At 39.0% G+C, this 21,720-nt stretch overlaps 2 protein-coding genes across 5 annotated transcripts in view; one reads left to right on the top strand and one right to left on the bottom strand.

The window, feature by feature from the left end:
• The window catches only part of kcnc4 (potassium voltage-gated channel, Shaw-related subfamily, member 4), a 28,805-nt gene extending 7,793 nt beyond the window's left edge, over positions 1 to 21,012 (top strand). Inside the window, exons 2-5 of one of the 4 annotated variants that reach the window (XR_015849973.1) lie at positions 2,655 to 3,579; positions 5,778 to 5,954; positions 13,315 to 13,495; positions 20,914 to 21,012. Coding sequence is in view for 1 of the 4 variants with exons in the window: in XM_088331068.1 (XP_088187194.1) it covers positions 2,655 to 3,579; positions 5,778 to 5,954; positions 13,315 to 13,388 (1,176 nt within the window). In the remaining 3 variants the exon portion in view is untranslated. Of the gene's footprint in view, positions 1 to 2,654; positions 3,580 to 5,777; positions 5,955 to 13,314; positions 13,778 to 15,050; positions 16,504 to 16,537; positions 16,846 to 20,913 lie in introns of those variants that run through there. The other 3 variants (XR_015849972.1, XR_015849971.1, XM_088331068.1) reach the window with 3 other exon arrangements.
• slc6a17 (solute carrier family 6 member 17) overlaps positions 7,518 to 21,720 on the bottom strand; it is a 63,756-nt gene continuing 49,553 nt past the window's right edge. The window contains exon 13 of the mRNA XM_088331067.1: positions 7,518 to 7,682. The gene's annotated coding sequence lies outside the window, so the exon portion shown is untranslated. The remainder of the gene's footprint in view (positions 7,683 to 21,720) is intronic.

The following is a 21,720-nucleotide window of genomic DNA, read 5'->3' as shown; positions in this document are numbered from 1 at the left end:
ATCTAAAAGAGCTGTATGGAATTTGTATTTGCTGACGCCATCTCCTGGCTTGTATTATCTCTGCAGTCTCTGTCAAACTTGTTTGTGACGCACGTGCACATCTGGGCATTTGTCAGACAGGTTCCAATCGACCCTTATTTTTTAAAAATTCTTTTCTAGCGTTTAGGTTGGTATTTGAACTGTACTTGAAGCAGGCCTTTTCCTACTTTCACAATGTTCAAAACGTGAGGACGAGCATGTCATTACGCTCTAATTACAGCACCCCACCCCCCCCCCGCCCATTCCACCCCACACAGCTTTGCCAAAAGTAAATACAAGCAGTAAGGCGCAGTTGAAAACAAATATAAGGGCTCTTTGAACTCAGTTGTGCATTTTTAATAATAATAATTTGAGCTTTTTAATGACACCTCAAACGACGCACCCCACCATTAATATAGGTATTGCATGCAAGCTAACAAGGTCTAAATTTCAATCAATGTTTAATTATATTTTTGTTGATATGTTATTATTGTATTATGTATTACACTATCACAACATCATATTTAACAGCTTCCACACCTCTACAAATAAAAGTTTAAAATAATAAAAAAGTAAAATGGTTTCCAATAAGTACTTTAAGTTGTGGCTAATGCAGCATACTAACATGAATGGTTAGAGCCAAATATTTGTCACCTCAGCTAAAAAAGTGCAGCGTTGTAGACACAGTATATCATAGGTGCATAGGGCCATTAAATATGATAAAATACATGCATTATTGTAAATTAAATTAAATGTAATATAAACCTGCCAAGGTATACATTAAATACAACATTCTTGTTGTTGGTGACCGCATATTGGTATCTGTTAATCAATTTGGAACAAGTTTATGCACACTTGCACAAGAATTGTCAAACAGGCGTGTTAACAGATGAAACCGAAGTATAGCTTTGTAGTTAGCATGTAAACATTGTCAAACTAATGGCTAACATAACACTGTACCGCAAAGGGACACACAAACCTGGGAGTACATGACTTGTTGGTAAAAGCTTGGCAGAGGTCCCGTTTTGACGGCTCCCTCCAGGTAAGAGCCAGTTACGCAAGGCTTGCCTCACATCATTCCCCCTGCCCAATATCCTCAAGTTAACAAAAATGGTTCCAGCACCTCGTGACCCCCAAGAATGAATGACTGAATGAATTAGGATTAATAGGGAGTCAATTCCATCCCATTACACAACAGCACGAAACACTCATTTTTCCAAACCCACTGGTGGATTTTAAGGGGCCAAAGAACAGTTTTACCAAGAATTAACGCAAATCTAAGATAATCAAAAATCCACAATTTGTGCAGTCTTCTAAACAATTCTCTTGTTGATTAATGTAAGAGCTGTTTTTTCTTTTTACTGCTGAAGCTAAATATTGAATATTTTTATCCTGTTTTTAATGCACGGCTAAACTTGGCCTGCCCATTGATACATGCACGCTCACACGCGTAAGCCAACTCGAAAGCGGTGGCCGGGTTTTATCCTAAAAGGGAGTTGCTGAGTTGCAACACAATGCATAAACACATTCATGTAATAAACCCACACACAGACGCATGCAGCAGGCATATTTATCCAGCTGCTGGATTATTTATTTAGCCTGGGCAATACAATTTGTACAGGCTTCAAGTAAATAATCAAGACAGGCTGGCTACGAGGCAAACGAGTCCATTCAGTCTGCATTAAAACCGGGACAAACTCTTTCCATTTCTTGTTTTTAGCATGACGTTACTTCCTTATCATTGCTCACTTAGCTCACTGTGTGACAGCTAACCTACATTGTGGGTCATGCTGTGAATTTAGCTCTAAAATCCCAAACTTCATATGTAAAGACCCTAAATAGTTAAGTAAAATATACGTAAATAAAATGTAGATAATAGAGATGTTCAATACCTGTTAATCCCATCGCTAACTAAAAAAAATCCTGCCTTTTGTTCTAACTGTAAATATGGAATGCAATGTTGATTCCTTATATGGACAAAATGGCCTTTATATTCAAACCTTATATTTATATACATCCCTAATGCTGTTAAAAGGTAAGACTTAAATGTGTTTCCTATGAGTAAAAGCTTTAACTTTAGTATGTGCTTTTTTGATTATGTTGAATAAATGTTCTTCTTTCCAAATTGTGTCTTGTTCAGGGGTCTCCAACTTTTTTCAAGCTGAGAGCTACTTTTGTTTTACTAATTATCTCAAAGATTTGATATGCATTTGTGAAACACTATGTCGTTATTATGTTATTACCAAGTTAATTATTAGAAGTATGGTTAAACAGACTTGATTAATCAAAAAAATAACTTATTTTACTACAAAATCACAATGACCCAGGACTGGTGAGCCCTTTTAAGATAAGGTCCGCAGGTGTCTCAGCTGTCCTCAGGGGGCACCTCGGTGGAAATCCCCTGCTCTACGTCTGAAGAGAGGACGTTTGAAAAGTCCTTAAGTAGCTTTCCTTTTTGCAAAATATTTAGAACCTTTTCATCTTGCACATGAAATATATTTTGTGCATTTATAATAAAAAAATTAAACTAATGCAAAAATAATTAAAAAAAAACAAAGTAGATTATTTTCATAAATAAAGTCGAGTAGGAATTTCTAATTCTGAAACGGTGTCTGCCTATTATGTTTTGTCATTAGGGAGTGGCGCTGGCATCCCTCTTTTTCATCCTGGTGTCGATCACCACCTTCTGCCTGGAGACTCACGAGGCCTTCAATGAGCTCCAGAACCGAACCGAGCTGATTCTGGAGGGAAATGTGACACGGAGAGAGGAGCGGCTGGAGATGGTGACCAAGCCCGTTCTCACCTTGGTAGAGGGTGTGTGTGTACTGTGGTTCACTTTTGAGTTCCTGGTGCGGATCGCGTGCTGCCCGGACAAGCTGCTCTTTGTTAAGAACTCACTCAACATCATTGACTTTGTAGCCATCCTGCCCTTCTACTTGGAAATGGGCCTAAGTGGACTGTCTTCTAAGGCGGCCAACGATGTCCTGGGCTTCCTGCGGGTGGTCCGTTTTGTGCGCATCCTTCGGATCTTCAAGCTGACCCGACACTTTGTGGGTCTGCGCGTGCTGGGGCACACGTTGCGGGCTAGCGTCAATGAGTTTCTGCTGCTCATCATCTTCCTGGCGTTGGGGGTTCTGATCTTCGCCACCATGATCTACTATGCCGAGCGGATTGGCGCCAGCCCGCACGACCCCACAGGTGCTGACCACACGCACTTCAAGAACATCCCCATCAGCTTCTGGTGGGCGGTGGTCACCATGACCACGCTAGGCTACGGGGACATGTACCCGCAGACGTGGCTGGGCATGATGGTGGGCGCCCTGTGTGCATTGGCCGGCGTGTTGACCATCGCCATGCCCGTGCCGGTCATTGTTAACAACTTCGGGATGTACTACTCGCTGGCAATGGCAAAGCAGAAGCTCCCCAAGAAAAAGAACAAGCACAACCCCAACCCTGAGGCTCAGACCGACTCTGCGTCCTTCGGGAAGTCTGACAGCAACTCATGCAGGGAAAGCACGCAGAGCGACACCTGCCCACTGGCAGCGGACGACAGCCGAACAGGTCAGACCGCCGACTCCCGTTAACGGGGGTTCTGATCATAGTCCAAAAGACTGCGATGATAAAACCAGAGAGAAATATTATTATGTTATCTTAAAAAATGTCTGAGGAAGTGGAAAAACTCAAAATGGGTTGCTGCAACTGGACGGCCATTTTGCCACTTTCTGTTGATCGTAAGTGACATATGGTTGCAACTAACAACTATTTTAATGGTCGACTAGTCACTGACTAAAGAAACAATTAGTCGAATAATCGGATAATTATTTGTTTCTTAAATTTAGCATGTGGTTGATTTCATTATATAGCAAATTGACATTTGTCATATTGACAATGTCGCAGGGTGAACGTCTGCCTCTTGCAGAAAGGGGTTCCGTTACCTCTTCTTTGGATAGCATGTCTTAAATTAAATACATTAGGCAGGCACAGTCTGTCATAATGCGCAATATGTCGGTTATACTGATATATATGCGTATAAAATATAGAAATCACAATGCATGTCATCAAAACTTTTTGGCTTGATTGTTACTCGAGTCTTACAGAGAGGAGTCCGACTCCGTTTTGTTCTACATTAAGACGTGCTTTCTCTTCAAATGTGCATGCATGACCAAGGTAGTGCCATGATAGTCATGGTATGCTTTGCAATTACACTGTAGTCTAAAGTTCTAAAATGCTAGTAAAATTTAGCTGAGCCATGATCTAGTGATTCTCTTGGGTGGGGAAGGCTTCTCCCTCAATTCTTTTACTCTTTTGAATTTTCAGGTTTTTTTTTTGTAACAGCAGTTTGTTTTTCAATTGAAAATCAAATAAAATTCTTACTCATCTCATCTCTCATCTCATTAGCCGTACCGCTTATCCTCATTGGCGTACCGGGGGGGCTGTAGCCCATCCCAGCCATCTCCAGGCAGTGGGCAGGGGACACCCTGAACTGGTTGCCAACCAATCGCAGGGCACACAGGGACAGACAACTCATTCGCTCATTCACACCTAGGGACAATTTGGACCGGGCAATTCACCTGAAATGCATGTTTTTGGAACGTGGGAGGAACCCGGAGTTCCCATGACATGAACTGTGCCGCACAAGTGCTAACCACTGCGCCGCCGTGCTGCCCCTAAAATTCTTACTCATTTGGTAAAATGTATCCCTTCTAAAAAATAATTTAAAACAACAGAAACAGAAATACTTAAAATGAGTATAAATGTTTTGTGTTGGTTGGCAGAACATGTTAATTTTAGACAACACGTATCTAGAGATTTTCATTGCACACTAAACGAAAGACATTGTGCTTGGATTCTCTACGTTGACTGTGTTTTTAGTGAGGATTAGGTATTTTAAAATCTTCAGAAGCCATACAAAGAATATTATGCTACCTTTAAAGTAATACTTTTGTCAAAAGTTAAAACAAGAAATAAATTAATCACCAATATTTGAACACTAGGTGTGGCTATATTGTATAGTGCAAAAGAAAATGAGTGCTAGATTTCACAAGAAAAATACCAACTAGCAGGAATTAAAGTGACCAGACTGCACCATTTTTTTTCATTTTTGTAACCATCGAAGCAAGATGGCCAACAATTTTGTCAACTCCCTAGGTGAGCTACACAAAATGGAAAATAAATACCAATTTCTTGACCTACAACTATTTATAAAATGTATAGTTATATGATAGTCCATTTTTATTTTTTTCTTATTTTTCAAATCAATATTGTTTTTTCTAATGAATGAAGGATTTTTTTACTGCTTGGAGGCACTAAATAATAAACAATGTCCCTTTAAGGATTGCTTTTCTTTCATCACCTGATAAATCAATTTAAATAACTCTTAAAATGGGGAAAAATCTGCTGATGATCTAACACCTTTTACTGTACTGTATGTCTTGTTTTTTTGTATAATGACTCTTGTGATTATTTTAAATACATTCTCCAGACCCTAGCAATTATATTTGCTACCACCTTCATGTGTCAGTACCTGTATGTGTACTACATCTCACTGTATCAATAGACCATTTTATTAAGTATATTATAGTCTCTAAATGTGTGGAAACATGCCATGTTATGACTGTTCAGAAATGATTGCAGAAAAAGAGGCCTTGCACTCAGGCGGTTCTCATGCAGCAATCACTTGTCAGGTCCTGCGGGGGCAGTGGCTAAAAGCGTTGGCATTTATCATTATTATTTTTTTGGGGCCGGGGGTTTGCTGTCAGACTCCAAGCAGAACGGTGACGCGAATGTGGCCCTTTCTGAGGAGGAGGGATGCAGCCTGACCCAGCCGCTGTCCCCCAGTGAAAAATGGTCTCTGCGCTGCCCTCGTGGGAGAGATCGGATCAAGAAAGAGGCGACCTGCTTCCTGCTCACCCCAGGAGAGCCCAGCGTCCACTACGGTGACTTACTGCACCACGATGCACAAAACTTGGGAGATGATCCAACGAGCTCTGACACATTTCATATCGCGTCGTCACCACGGCACACTTAGGGTACACATACAGGGCTCTATTTTTATGACCGGCTAGAGGTAAGATCGGGCCCAAAAAAAGCACCCGAGCCCGACGCAGGCCCGAGGGGTATTAAACCCGACCCGGACCCGGCCCGACTAATTAACTGGATTCGCTGGCCCGGCCCGAGGGGGCCCGAAATTACATATTTTATTTATAAGGAGGGGTGATTTATGATAACAAATTAAACTCTGCCTTTTGTTACAACATCTAGGCCTAAGTTAAATAAAACTGTATAAACATTTACATCTTTTATATTTCTGTGTCTGCACTGCAATCTGTCATTGACGGGTTTTTTTTTTGAGGTAGCGAAAACATTTAAAGGCGTCCGTCATTTTGACGACTTGATCATTGGGCCATAATCCACAGCAGCAGTAGTAGTACGCCTTTAAGATTTTAGCGCAGCACTTTCATTGAGGGGGTGTTGACATGTTGTCCCCTTTTCCGACTCCTATGCAAATTAGCCCCCCCCCCTGATCGTATTCTATATAAAACGCTTATTAAAACAATAAAGCGAGCTAATTATAATCATTGGGAGATCCTAGTCTATATAACGCGTTTATTTAAACAATAAAGCGCGATCGTATTCTACAAATTGCGTTTTTTAACGCGGATGAAAATCTCACCAACGTCAATGTACGCTTCCGACAAAAGCGATCGTATTCTATATAATACGCTTTAAAACAAAATAAAGCGAGCTAATTATAATCATTGGGAGATCGCGTTTATTTAAACAATAAAGCGCGATCGTATTTTACAAAATGCGTTTTTTAACGCGGATGGAAAAGTCACCAACGTCACTGTACGCTATGATTTCCGCAATCACAACTAATTGTACACAAATAATATTTATTTGATTTACTATAATATCCGTATGTAATGTCTTTTTTATTGTGAATGAAACCCTGGTTGCATTGGATCCCGCGGTGTAAACAAATTGTTGTTTTTTTCATCTAAAATCGGAGGGGGGAGGAATTTCCATAGGAGTCGGAAAAATAGCGATTACAGCTCCTTCTCCGTTTTATCCAAATTATTTATTTTATAACAAGTATTCCTTGGTCTAGTATCCATACATAGTTTAAGTATATATTTTAATGAACATTTAACACATTATTAATTAATTTAAAAAAAAAAAAAAAAAAAAAAAAAAAGCAGGACCGAACCCGACCCGACCCGACCGTATGACTGACATTTCAGGGCCCGACCCGGCCCGAAATTGCCTCGGGTTCGGGTTCGGGCTCGGGCCATAAATCTTACCTCTATGACCGGCGTATATCTCTCACGCTTTATTGATACAGAGGCAGGTCCAAAGTTGCTCGTTTCGTACAGTAGGTGTGCTTTTGTTTGCAAATTGTCTAGAGCGAGGGCTTTAGCGTTGAGGGAGTGGTCACCTGGACAGTAACAAACAATTATTTTTCCATTTTATTAATCTATTTTGTAGTATAAGTTTCTATTTCAATGCTTGTGGATGGGTGGATCTTATAACCACTAGGACAGTAGGGGCACCATTTCCTTTGGTGTGTCTTGGGCAAGTACAGCCTGGTGGCGCCCGTCCTTCTCCAGGCCATCAAATTACTCCACCTGGTCTCAAACCGGGGAACTTTCAATTCTTGTATTCTAGAAAAAAAAAAAAAAACAATGATTAAAATTAACTTTGTTCACAGAAAAAAAAATCTGATGTTTTTATGTATTTATTTATCATCTCATTAGCTGCACCGCTTATCCTCAGTAGGGTCGCGGGGGTGCTGGAGCCCATCCCAGCAATCATCGGGCAGTGGGCAGGGGACACCCTGAATTGGTTGCCAGCCAATCGCTGGGCACACAGGGACAGACAACTCGCTCGCTCATTCACACTTAGGGACAATTTTGGACCGGCCAATCCACCTGAAATGCATGTCTTTGGAATGTGGGAGGAAACCGGAGTGCCCGGAGGAAACCCACGCAAGCACGGGAAGAACATACAAACTCCGCACAGGAAGTCCGGTAGCTGAATTTGAACCCACACAGCAGGTTCCCAAGACCTTGGAACTGTGCCGCACACGCGCTAACCACTGCGCCGCCGTGCTGCACGTATTTATATATTTATGTATTTTTTTTAAACACTATTATATTTTAAGACTTAAGGAAATAACATTTTCAGGCTAAAGCGTTTGTTACACAAATAAAAGTATTATGCTATATAATCCTTTTTTTTAACAAATCATTTCTGCACTGTCAATTCTTATTTTTTAAAATAATCTTGCTGCTGTATTGTCTTGCACTATAGCATTAAAAATGATTGCAGGAATTCTCCTTACTTCAGATAATATTTTGTCACCATAATGTAGACGTTAGAGGGAAAACACAAATGTGGCATAAATGCGGCAGATGAAGTGCCAATGACCCTGTTCTGAAAAAAAAAAGCTCACCAGTGCTGGGTCACTGTGATCTTCAAATAAAATGATGTTTTTAGTGGTTCATTTAACCCTACTTCCAGTAATTAACCTGGTATTAACATAGTACAAGCATAGTAATAACATAATAAGTTGTTTCTTTTAGAAATGCGTTTCAATCTGGGTGCCTTTTGCACTAATTAGTAACAAAAAGTAACTCACAGCTTAAGAAAGGTTAAAAAGCCCTTCTTTAGCATGTCGAAAGGTCCAAGTTTGTTGCCTATAGAAAGCATCTTCCTCTGCCTTTTGGTTATTTTGTGGGTTCAGAGCGTTATGTAGACATTTTTTTAAGAGAAATTAAACATTGGAAAAGATTTGCGCATACTTAATATAGGTTCGTCAAGGTCTTTGTGTACAACTTGGACCACAACATTATTGACGCACAGATAGACACAGGCAGAAAAGGGGCGGGGTGACTGATTAGCAGAATGAACACAATGCACAATTAAAATCCGCCAAGTAGCAAAACTGCAAAAAAAGTAAACCTTGATACAGCAAGGAATTAGCTGCATGATTTTTATTTTAGAATAAATATGTCAATTTAAGTATTTTAAGTAACCAAACAAAATATTATAGCATTATTTTTATTTAATTACTGGTTTGACACAAACAATACGCAAATGTCCAAAACTGTTGATATTTCCGAAGCAAAATTTAATCTCACTGGCCAGAAACCTTTTGCCACCCAACAAAAAAAATAAAATCTAAATTGTCAATTGTTGGGTCTTCCTTGCTATTATGGCAATGTTAATGATTTTTCAGGGGTAAGATGAAATTTACCAAACTGTTACAAACGCGGTTAAATTACAATGTCAGCAAAATGTTGAATTCTTTTTAAAAAACAAAGGTGATGGATGACACTAAAGTTGGTGCATATATACTTTGGATAATCTGGAGTTCAAAGTATTAGGATAATTTGTAAAGAATAAAAATAGCTGATGATTATGTCACAATACAGTACTTGATTATTAATCCAAAGTTTTTTTCGCTCCACCTTCACAAGCAAGTACGTGAGCTCCCTTTAATACGGTGTGCTACTTGAACTATAATACTATATTATAACAATATGTCTTAAACACATAAGCACTCTAAAATTGGCATTTGGAGACTGCCCTCAACATTGGTGTGATGGTTTAAAAACTAGCATACTGCGGTTGAGTCGGATGCCTGCTGTTCACAGGAATATGAACTTTGCACAAACTTAAAAACACGGAATCATTTGCGCCACAGGTCCAATACACTGTGTCTGAAGATAGAGTCCATCGTCCAAAACGTTTGGAGTGGAGGTGCGGAAACAATTCAATACGGTCTAAATATTTGACACCCAAAATGGACCAAATATTAAATAATGCATAAACCTTCAACATTAGAGGTGCTCCGACTATAAAAAACCGTGTGAGAGCAAGCCAACAAAAATTCATTTATAGTAATGCGTTTCTACCCCCTCCTGGAAGAAGAAAAAGAACAAAAAAGGAAAGCATCTGTGGAAAATCTCTATAATTGGAAACCGGTCTAGACTTTCCTTGCTCCAGCCGTAGCATTCAACATCCGCCTAGTCTGCAAAACTGCACTTTGTCCAGATAATTTTCCTCGCGAAGCTCATTAGTACATCAAGGAAAAACAACAACACGCAAATGGGCCATTTCCTGCATTTTGCCTCCGGTGAGACTACTACACTAGATGTTTTTCGCCATATAAGGCTTTTTACAAGCAATTTTTCCTAAAAGCATTTAAATGAGTAGAGCGCCACGAAGGTTCCGTGACCGGTGGAGAAACAAAAAAGGAGCTTTTTGTGAATATGTCCATCATGTTTTTTTTTAAAATAGCAGGCTCCAAAGCAAAAGTTGTGAAAAGCAGATCAAAAGCACAACGTTTGAAAACCCAATATTGCAGAGAGGTAGGGAGGAGGGGGGTAATTCTATTAGAGCCATGTGCACGCCTTCAATAATCCCTATTTGCTCAATGCTAAGAGGTACGTGCTACAAAAATAACACAATTACTACACTGATAATGCACCGGTCATCCATCTGCCCTTTTTTGGTCCTCCTTCGAAGTGGGATAAATAATGGCGACAATATAATACCTTGTTACCAAATACCAAAAATTTGAATACTTAGAACAAAAAAGAGGTTTTGTTCATCTTGGTTATCTATCTTTTTTAACTCTTTACTTTGGTATGGTTTTATCATTATGTGTCTTATTGTGTGAAATACAACAGACTATCTTGTTTCCAAATAACAAACATCATGGCCAGCGGACCTCTCAAGTGTTGCTAAGAGGCACATGAACGACGGCGACTTTCCATATCCTCAAGCGGTTGCTCTCGCTTTGCTGCTAAAAGGGCTCCATTAACAGAATGGACTGGAAGAGAGGTTACTCCTTGTTGGAGATTGGAAATGGAAACTGCAGGATACTGTTAACAATTATTTGCTAATGTTTACATTTCAACTGACTCCTGGACGAAGCAGAAACGCTAATAACTTTCTATTGTGTTTATCTTGCAACACAGTGGCATACATTTTCTCCATAACATCAACTAAAATGTTTGCCCGTCTGTTGATATCTTGCTGTGTGCTAGCTTAGCATGTTATCAAGAAGACCTAACATTGAAAATAGAACATGATAGCATTACGTAATGAGAAATCCTCTATCTGGTGTCTTTTAAAGAACAATTTACGTGCACACTTACGGTTTGTTAAGTGTCGAGCTGGGTGTGTCTGTAAATACAATTTTGCCCACCTTTTAGTGAGTACGCACATTTTCAACACTGTTTGAATTTAGAGGGGAAAGCCAGGCTATCATTCACTACTTTGTGAAATCTGTCACTTTTTTCTGTGAATTAGTAATTGTTCCTTCTTTACCTTTTCACCCAATGAGCTATATGCACGCATCACTTCTTGATTTTAGACTGGTGAGGATGCTAACTTTTGGTCGCTCGTCTAAAGCCAAAAATATACTTGCACTATTTGAAAATACATCAAGTTGTATCAATTACCTGCATTGCTTTATAATATTTTTTCTTTATTAAAAAGGTGGAAAAGTGGATAAAAGAACAACATTTTATTTTTACTTTATTTCACTCCAAGAGGATTAATACGTTATGTCATTATACAGACGCTGCCCTACTTACGAACAATCGTTCGTAAGTTGAATTTGTTCGTAAGTTGCTTCAGTGCTATATTTTGTATGTTTAAGGTTTATATAGATATGTTTAAGGCTTGTATAACTAACCTGTATTTTTTGTACTAAGAAATAAACATTTCATAAAATGATATTCTCTATAAAGATAAATAAGGTTAAGTTTAACTTACTTTTGGAAGATGACGTTCAAGAGTTAGGCGAATTCCTCCTCTGTGGTAGAAAGTGGCCGAACCTCATAAAACGTTCTTATTCCACTTTCATTTCAAAAGGAACGGCTCGCCTCTTCTTTACATTTCAACCAAGCATATTGAATGGATGCACAAGATATTAAACAATAAAAATGTCAAAGTCCTTAGCGCGCTGGAGATACAGTATAGTATGTTTACACACAAACTAGGAAGAGAAAGACGGATTTCTTCTTCGGGGTAGATGCTGGGTAAGCTCTCACAGCGCTACACGCCGGTAGCCGCAGAAAGAAGCAACACAGTAATGTCATGTACACGGAAAAAGGTGCACAATACAAAATATAACTTACGCAATGTCCGTATATTTTTCGACATCCTGAAAAAGACATTGGTATCTACCTTTTTTTGTAACTCGAATATTCGTAAGTAGGGGAGTATTTTTGAATAGCTTATTGAATATAATTAACAAAGCTGACACTGTCCAGTGGTGTCAGTACTACTGCGATAACTATATCAGAGCTCTGTAATGCAATAGAATCACAATATATTTAATACTTTACATTACGGTATGCTAGGTTTACTTGACCACCTGTAACATTGGATTAAATAGATTGAATTTTAGCAGTAATTCGTCATGAGATCATGTTGGATATACATTGCGTTTATTTTCTATGATTACAACATATTGTCTATTGTTTATCATGAGATTTGATGTGATACTTCAAGATGATCATTTAATATAAGAAAAAATAAGATAAAAAAGAATAGGTTAGCATTTGTCCTATTCTTTTAAAAACATTTGGTCTTTGTGCTGCTACTGTAGTACATTTATGCTGTCCTAGAAATTTCGCATGTGATTTACTAGCGATAAATAAAATTGGTTTTCACATTTTCATAGCATTTTATCAACTACTGTAGCTCTAAAATAGCACTGTATTTCCTCTGTTTTCGAATCGCATTACCTCAGCATTATTCAGATTCAGATCTACTATATTGTCATTCTAGTACACGTGTATACAGAACGAAATGTCGATACATCTGACCCGCACAGTTTCCTTGAATGTACAGATATAAGTAAAAGTTGTATTGTATTATGGCTACGTATAGTATTTTACCATAGTGCCGATAGTGCAAGAGGAGTAGCTAACCAGATGTGCAAAATGGGCAGTCAGGTTAACAAGTCAGGTAAACAGTAAGATTAACACTGTAACAATAACGCTGTAAGTACAATAGTGCAGAGAGCAAATGTGCAAGGAGTGGCAAGCTATAAAGAACTGCCAGTAGTGCAAAAAGTCAGATTATTATTATTATTATTATTATTATTAATTATTATTATTATTATAATTATTATTATTATTATGTAAACTCTATTTAAACTACTGTATTCTACATTAGAAATTGTAGTTATTTTGTCACTGTACTGCTACAATAGCCCAACATCCATAAGCTGTCCCGCTTCTACAGATGTTTTTTTGTTTTGTGTCCAAACAGAGACTTGTAAAGACAAGATGGCAGCCCCTGTAAACTACACAAAACCGGATGTCAAATCACTGACCGGATGCTGATTGACTAAGACCAGTGGAGGGGGCGAGCATCTACTTGTTTCTACTTGTTTTCACCCAGCCTGAAAAATTTGAGACTCAGTTCAAGTTTTTGTTCCCCTCTATACAAAGTAAGGAGAATATGAGTTGCATTTTACCATGTGACTAGCACGTTTTTAAAGCATAAATAAAGCTAATGTTATTTCAGCTGTTGATTATAATGTAATGTAGCAGCAGCATTTGCTTTTTTATAAGACATCCTAATTTTATGTTTGCCTACCTCATCATTAATCATTTTTAATTTGAACTATGCAGCTTTCCCCCCTCATTTGGATTTCTAAATTATAATAGCTTTGTGTCTACAACGACACAATGGAAAACAATAAATCCAATGCAATATGCCTTGTACTCAACGTAGTGACGCCGTTCTGTGCCGTGTTGTGATTGACCAGTTCTAGAAATAGATGGGAAAACAGTTTCCATTTTTAAAGTTTGAGTTCAAGATTGGGGAATATCGTATTCATCCCCGCAATGCAAGATTTGTAAATTACTCCCATTTTGTAAATATTGCCTTGATTTGACTCGAGGAAAAAAAGCAAACATGGTGGAATTTGCTGTGACAATGCTGGTTGATTTAGGACCAAATTTTTACTGTCGTAGTAGAAAACCCCAAGGCTGGATTCATGTTGTAATGGCACTATTGTGATCTACATCATAAATAGATAGAATTAGGGTGACGGGTGGAAGTATTAATACTAGCTACCTTCAAATTACTGGTAGGTATTTTTAGTTTGGATAATACAATAAACTGTATCATATCGTGCACACAAGTGGTAAATATTTTTAAATACTCGGAGGTCTACAAATTTTAGATTGCATTACATGGCTTGAGACACATTTTGAAGCAGTTTACGAGTTTTAGCACAGTCTTTCCCCCACAGGTGCAAAAACTGCAATTTGGTGACATTAGCTTGCCCCAGTGGCTCTTTTAGCACAGTTTTAGTGGTTACTCATGTTCAACAGCTCTGTCCCACATGTGATTATTGTAGAGGCTTCTTTTCAGGCATCCACTGCTTGTCATCTTCTACTCTTTTCTAGCAAGGTTTTACTGGCCTTTTTTTATACCTGTTGTCCTTCGCTAGGGACTCATGCTTGCTACCTGACTGCGGACGCTAGCCGCCGTTGTTATTTTTAGCTGCTCCATGTAAACAAAGCTTACTGAATCTTTCTGTAATTCAGCCACAGCTGCTTATGCACGTAAACGTTCCTGAGTTACGTGTTACTAATCGCCTTTTTAGTAGCTTCACCAGCTAGCCGCTAAAGTTAGCCTTCTGCAGCTTGCTCCAGCTCTGAACAACTCCCGCTAGCCACTACAGGGAGATCACGCTGAATCTTTTTTTTTTTTTTTTTTTTGCAAAAAAACAAAGGGAAATACTTCTTTGCGAGCACAATAGAATATTTGAAAGGTTTGTAAAATTCATCATTTCGTTTTACAATCGGTTGTCGTCACGAAGGTTGCAGTTTCTGGAGCCCATCCCAGCTTAAATGGCAGTGGACACCCTGGACTGGTTACTAGCCAGTCGTTTGGGCAGAGGGACAGAGAAAATATGGAAAATTTAATAATCCAAATAACTATGCCTGAGATAAGTCTGCACACGCCTATTTAAATGCTAGGTTTTTTTCCAGGTGTTGTGGGGATGGACCCAACTGCAGGGAAGCAGATACGGAGCCAGGTTTGCTCAACAAAGGATTGTATTTAGTGACAAACCAAGAACAACAACAAAAAACGGGTTTCAAAACTAGCAAAGTGTCCAAACAAGAAGCAAAAACCAAACCTGACATGATGCCAGAATACAGGATGGAGGTAGGAGGGAAATGGCACTGACCTGACAATATGTACCGTCCAAATAGTCATTATAAAGGGTCAGGGTAATCACTGTTATATTGCCTTGTTCCAAACCTGCTTGGCACTCTTTTAACCAAATTTCCAATGCTGTTGTTGAGCTCCAAAAGTGTCAGTCACTTTTGGTGCTTAGTGCTGTTTTTGTTCTGCTCAAAACGGAACATCAGTCAACATGGAGGAATTGCAAACCACTCAGAATAGCGGACAGGGTTGCTAAAAAGCTGAAGGTTACTGATAGGGAAGAAAAACAATTAAAAAGAACATAAATACTCAAAAATAGAAATCTCTTTAGGGTTAAAGAGAGGCACTTAAAATCCTGTCACGTAGGTGGCCTTTATAGTTCAAAATTATTAGTAAACATCATTCATCTTGTGCCGCATTATTCACTTTTATAGGAGTACGTAGACTTTATATCTGCTGTGTGATTTACATTCAAGCTATTTGTATGTATACATTTTAGGTATTCAGGGAAAGGGAATGTTTTAGGAGACACAACGTCATGTAAATAAAACGACAACCGCTGGGATGTAAGCATTTACTTTTTATTAGTGATTTATGGACCATAATATATAAACAGGCCCTACAGAATATTTCCTTTTTGTACAGTATAATGTACCTTTTGGGTGTACCAATCTCGGAGTGTTAGTTTAAATGTAAAATACTTGCTTTTTCATATTCTGTTACTGCAAGCTGGGATATGGAACACAGGAAAAATGCTCACAATGACAATACCACTTCAAGATATGCATTGAAGCAAGGTGGTGCCAATCCAGCCCTGATGTCTATTTTTGTGCTCTTCTCATTCAAGCTTCATGCTGGGCTATGTGCTGTGATGTAATCGGATTGCTCGTCGTGTGGGAACCAGTAGTAATAGGCAATTGCATTACACATTGTATACTGCAGTCCTCGCAGTCTACCATAGTGGCCTTAAGTTGATTCACATTTGTGTGTAGACAGTGTGTCTCATAAGCACAGTCGTACTGTTTGTACAGTATGCAGCACAGTCCGGTTTTCGTTCTCCGTTAGGTTTTTCAAACGAGTATGTATATACTGTATATGACTTCTGTATGTACCGTAAATGAAGAATGCATTATTTTGATAATGAAAAAGAAGCACATCAGTTGTATGGCGTGTGTGCATATAATGTAGTCTTGTGTCTCTATGCACATATGAAATAAATAGACCCCCCTTTAAACGCAGAGTCGCGATGACAAATAAAGACAAATGTTTTCATTGCGTATGGAATCATTTTGTTATTTTTTTCTCACAGATACACACACGTTACCACAGTAATCCAGATGCATTTGGTTTTGAGGTCAACCGCTCTTATTTTGCTGCTGTGAAGGAGAGGTGTGGAGCTTGTGGCCACCATCTAAGTGTTTGGGGAAGTGGAAGTGCGCTCTAATCTCAATACCTTGTTTGTTTCTCTGGACCAGGGGTCAGCAACAAGCAACTCTGGAACTGCATGCGACTTTTTGGTGGTCCCTAGTGGCTGCCCGGTACTTTTTGAAAAATGTTTGTTTGATGTGGTTTCTGTAGCAGGACGAACATGACACAAATGTTCGTAACGTTTTCCAATGAATCTAGATAAATAGAGTATATATAATCAGAATGTGCTGCCTTACTTATGGGGCTTATACAAAGCTTTTAGGTTTTTGTGGCCCTAAACATTTTTTCTTTTGTTTTTTTGGTCTGATATGGATCCATCAACATTTTGGGTTGGCAACCTCTACTCTAAACAAGATAGAAATATGAATTTACGACAATAAAAAGACAACTGGGGACATTTTTAAAGCGATCTGTTTGTTTTTTTATTCTTAGTCTTTACTTAACTGGTTTACTATTTGGATAGATGTGTCATAATAAAAAATGGCAAACGTTTTTGGGTAGGAGCCCTAATATCAACCAGTAATGGGCACCTAGGATATTTGCTTTTACTTTATTGTGAGACGTCTAGAATTTGGGTTTACAGATTTGCTTAAAGGTAAACAAATGACATTGTCATGGAGATTTGAAATAGCAGCTAACACAAATTACTGCTGATACACGCACACTCACTCAAGGGAATATGGTCATGTTTAGTAGCTGAAGCCTGAAAGCAGCAATAAATACATTTCTTCTAAACTGATTTGATAATGTCGCCAAATTAATCTTCCGACATATGGCAATAAAATTATTGCAAGTGCCTGTATATGTGTTTTTAATAATAGAGTACAATGTATAAAATGGCTGTCGGCACAGCAGAGGAAGCGAGAGCGAGGCCCTTTTCACATGCTGGTTCACCTATTTTTAATCAAAGTGAAGATCAGGTTAACTCAGCAGTTACCAAGAGACTCATTGCAAACATTCACATCCAAATTTTCTTGTGCAGCGACCATATCTACTTATTTAGTTAAATGTAAGACTTTGGGATGGATGTTTTCATGATTAGCATTTGTGTCACCTACTTCACTTATTAATCTATTTTTATAAATATTCATTATGCATCCATGCTTTCATCCATTCAAAAGCAAAACAAAAGCTCCTATTGAGCACATCTGTCTTGAACTGTGTCATAATCGGCCCATCAGAAATGCATTACTTGGATGTAATACAAAATTTGATAAGAACAATAGTGGAGCTACCGTGTGTGAATTGTAATCGAAAGCAGCCTCTCCCACAGGTAGCTGAGGGGTTTGCACCCTAATGACTGAAGTGATGCTTATAATTAGACGAACGCAAGAAGAACGTGTGAGGAAGAGAGTGTGCAGGGGCTCTAACTGTCAACCATAATTATGCTCTTTTATTGTTTTCCCCCGTTTTCATGGATTTGCCCTTCTTCCCTTTTGATGGTTGTCATGACAATAGGGAACACAGTTTCCATGGTGAAGGGCTCAGCCCGAGCCGCGGCGCCACTCGCTCCGTCTGTTTGACGCCACATGTGAAAAGAGAGGACGGTGTTGACTTCATGTGTTTTTTTTTTCTACTTGCGATGGATTTTATGCCAAGTGTTTGTGCACAACTCAAAGAAAGCAATGATTAGGAGTGTGCTGCTTTGATTGGCTATGATATGAGTCTACCTGGATGATTCCCACAGCGGTGCAGATTTGGGATTCCCCAGCAAGCCAGTCGGCTCATTGTTGTCAATTGATCTTACTATGAATACCATATAAGATGTTTCATTATTCATACCGATTTAAAAATGTCAATCTAAATTGAGCATCCTATAGAGTTAATAGGGAGGGAAAGACTTTCTGTCCAAATTTAGTGTGTCAATCATATTGTTTGAAGCAGCTTTTGACGAAAAGAGACTCCTTCAAATAACGTCAATCACACAGTGGGACACTAGATAGTCTGCAACCGAGAAATAAGTTGTGCTCTGTGATTCGTAGGGGAAAATGAAGGATTTGAACAGCTCCAAAATTTTCATTTTATTGGAAGATTAACCCTAAGGAATACTGGTGATACCCATGCCATGCTATTTTAGCTTCAAAAACCAATTCTTGACCTTAATAAAAGTCCTACAGTTGTGAGGACCTGCCAAAATGTCATCCTATTTCTGAAATGTCCTTGTTCCGCTCTCATAAACACCACAAAAAAATCATTTGCTCTGTGGCTGGCTAATGGACGGCATTCTCTTCATATATGTGTGTGTTTGTGTGTTCCTCCATTCCATGATGGATTTAACATTGGTTATGGGCGTGTAGATGTGTAAGCATGTGTGTGTAGACAGTGTATATCTTCCAATCGATCTCTAAGTGTGTGTGTTTTTTAAAAAAAAGAATGAATTCTGAAATCATTTGGAAAATATGCACATCTGGATTATGGGATGTGGAATTTGGCCTGATGGGTTTGCATGTTTCCCAAATACATATTTTGATGGTATGAGAGAAAGAGGCCGGTTTTAAAATCAAAAGAGCACTTGTGAATGTGCAGTAAGATAGTCTTTGGTTTACAAAGATTAATATGATTCAATGCGTTTCAGTATTGCTGTTTTCCAGACAAGATGAAAGCATTTTGTTTTCTTGTAGTAAATACCCACCAGCTTAACCTCACCAATACAGGTCATGCCAAATGCTGAGATTTTGCCAATATGATTATTGTCCAGGATGGCACGGCAGCTTGAGTGGTTAGCACGACCGCGGCCCAGTTCTTAGGTCATGGGTTCAAATTCAGTTACCAGCCTTCCTGTGCGGAGTTCGCATGTTCTCCCCATGCTTGCGTGGGTTTCCTCTGGGCACTGCAGTTTCCTCACACATTCCAAAAACATGCATTCCAGGTTAATTAGCCGCTTAAAATCGTCTCTAAGTGTACATGAGTGAGTGACTTGTTTGTCTCTGTGTGCCCTGCGACTGGCTGGCAACCAGTTCAGGGTATCCCCTGCCCGCTGCTCGAGGATAGCTGGGATGGGCTCCAGCACCCCCACGACCCTACTGAGGATAACCGTTGCAGATGATGGATGGATGTTTATTGTTCATTCAAAAAAAAAGTTTTGTGCAACCCCTACAACTAGTAAACCTGGAAAGTTACCAAACCTTTTAAATAAGGTTTGACTAAAGAACTTTTATTAGCTGGCAACAGGATAGCCATATAGGGAAGAGTGAGAGAGAGAATGGCCATTACTGTACAAGTCATTCGGCAAATAACCCAACCATTAGCTTCTGCCTCTGAAGTTCCTGAAATAGTGCCTCGTCCATTTGGACGTTCACTTCCTGACACGTTGAAAGAAATCAATTAAAAATGCATAATAGACATGAACAGCTCATGAATTTTAATCACCCCCATTTGGCTTCTGTCAGGAAAAGTCCTTGATTTGAAAAACAAGAAAAACTGCTCTCTTTTCACTGTGACTTTTAAACAAAAAGTAATTATTCAGCATTACCAAAGTAACTCGTTATTCGGTAGCTACAATTCCACAGTTTGAGTGTTGTATGAAGACCTTAAACCCAACCTATTTTACCACAGTTTGAAACCAGGCTTAATGCTAACAAAATGCACCGAGAAAGTTAGTGTAGTCTTTCTTAATAATTTTACTGTATCTTTTCATAAGCCACAGAAAAATGTGCTCTATTGTGTGTGTGTGTTTTCAACAAAGTCTGTCTCTACACAAAATATTTTGATTGAATCTGACTTGGACAGAAATTAGGGTTACAATGTAAGTTTCGTAAGGAAGCCTTTTATAAATTGAGAACTTTCTGTATATAAGCTAACGGGCCCTACTGATAAGAATTTGTCAACAAAAATGTCGGCTATACAAAATGCTATTTTATAAACAAAACACCTTTTTGTTGGATTTGTATGTGTTTTGAGTTACAGGCAATCCCACAAAAACAATAAAACTTACAACACGTCTCCTCCTAGTAAATGTAAATGGTCTGCATTTATATAGCGCCTTTCGAGTCCACGAAGACCTCCTAAAGCGCTTTACAATGTGCTTCACACTTTTCCCTTTTACACACTAACTAACCGATAGCAGCGTCAGCAAGACTACCTGCTATCTTGATCTCAAGACGAGTGCTCTCCCTCCTGAGCTGATGCCGCCCCCAAATTTATTACAGATTGGAGGCCTGTTAACATAATTCTGGCTCTGTATTTGAGTAACAAATTGTCATATTTTTTGCTTGAAATGCCTAAAACCTCTGATTTCCCCCCCATGTATTTTATTAGGATAAATGGTGCCTTTCTTATGCAATGGATCATCCCTGCGGAAATCACCCAACCCTTGACAAAACAGTGTCAGCTTAGAGAAGCTCTGTCGCTGTTATTACACTACCTTCGTTCCAAGGGTGCAATCATCTTCGGGTCCATTGAACTGCGAATGCATTAATAATGAGACCCTCGCCCCCTCCTTCAGTCATTGCCAACTCAACCACATTTTACCACAGGTGGGTGGGAAATCAGTCAGGCGCCAAGCCAACGCTGTTCATTAAGGAATGATGTACTATCCTACCTCTGCCGCGGTTTCGAGACCACACTCATTTTAAATATTTAACGGGGGCTCCTAAATGCAGCACAATCCATTAAGTGTTATGATCCCACTCCTGCGTCTTTCAAAGTTGGACTTCAAAGACGTCATGATGAATATACTTCAGTGTAAGATGATGGTTACATTCATGTGCCGGCAATGGAAACGGAATGTTTGCTCTCTGGAGCAATCCAAATGAATGCCTTGTAAAAAAAATTAACTCCATACACATAGCGTTTGTGAGAATTCTGATTTCAAGAGCAAAACAGGAGGGACATAATTATGAAAGTGGACATTGTTTCAATGTTTAACTTTCAACATTTAAATAAAGGAGATTTTCATTCATGTCACTCACCAAATTCAGTACCATGCTTGTTTCCTCCATTCAGGGATCAGAATGGAGATTTTCATTTTCAGCTGAAATAGCCAGCGTCCAGGAATAAACCAGGGCGGAGCCCCCCACACCGCCACCCCCCCCCAAAAAAAACCTGGGTTTTAGGCAATTTACT

The sequence above is a fragment of the Urocampus carinirostris genome, chromosome 3, assembly GCF_059441175.1.
Source record: "Urocampus carinirostris isolate Australia breed hairy pipefish chromosome 3, RoL_Ucar_1.0, whole genome shotgun sequence".
Lineage (NCBI taxonomy): Eukaryota > Metazoa > Chordata > Actinopteri > Syngnathiformes > Syngnathidae > Urocampus > Urocampus carinirostris.
This window is presented reverse-complemented; position numbering and strand designations above follow the sequence as displayed.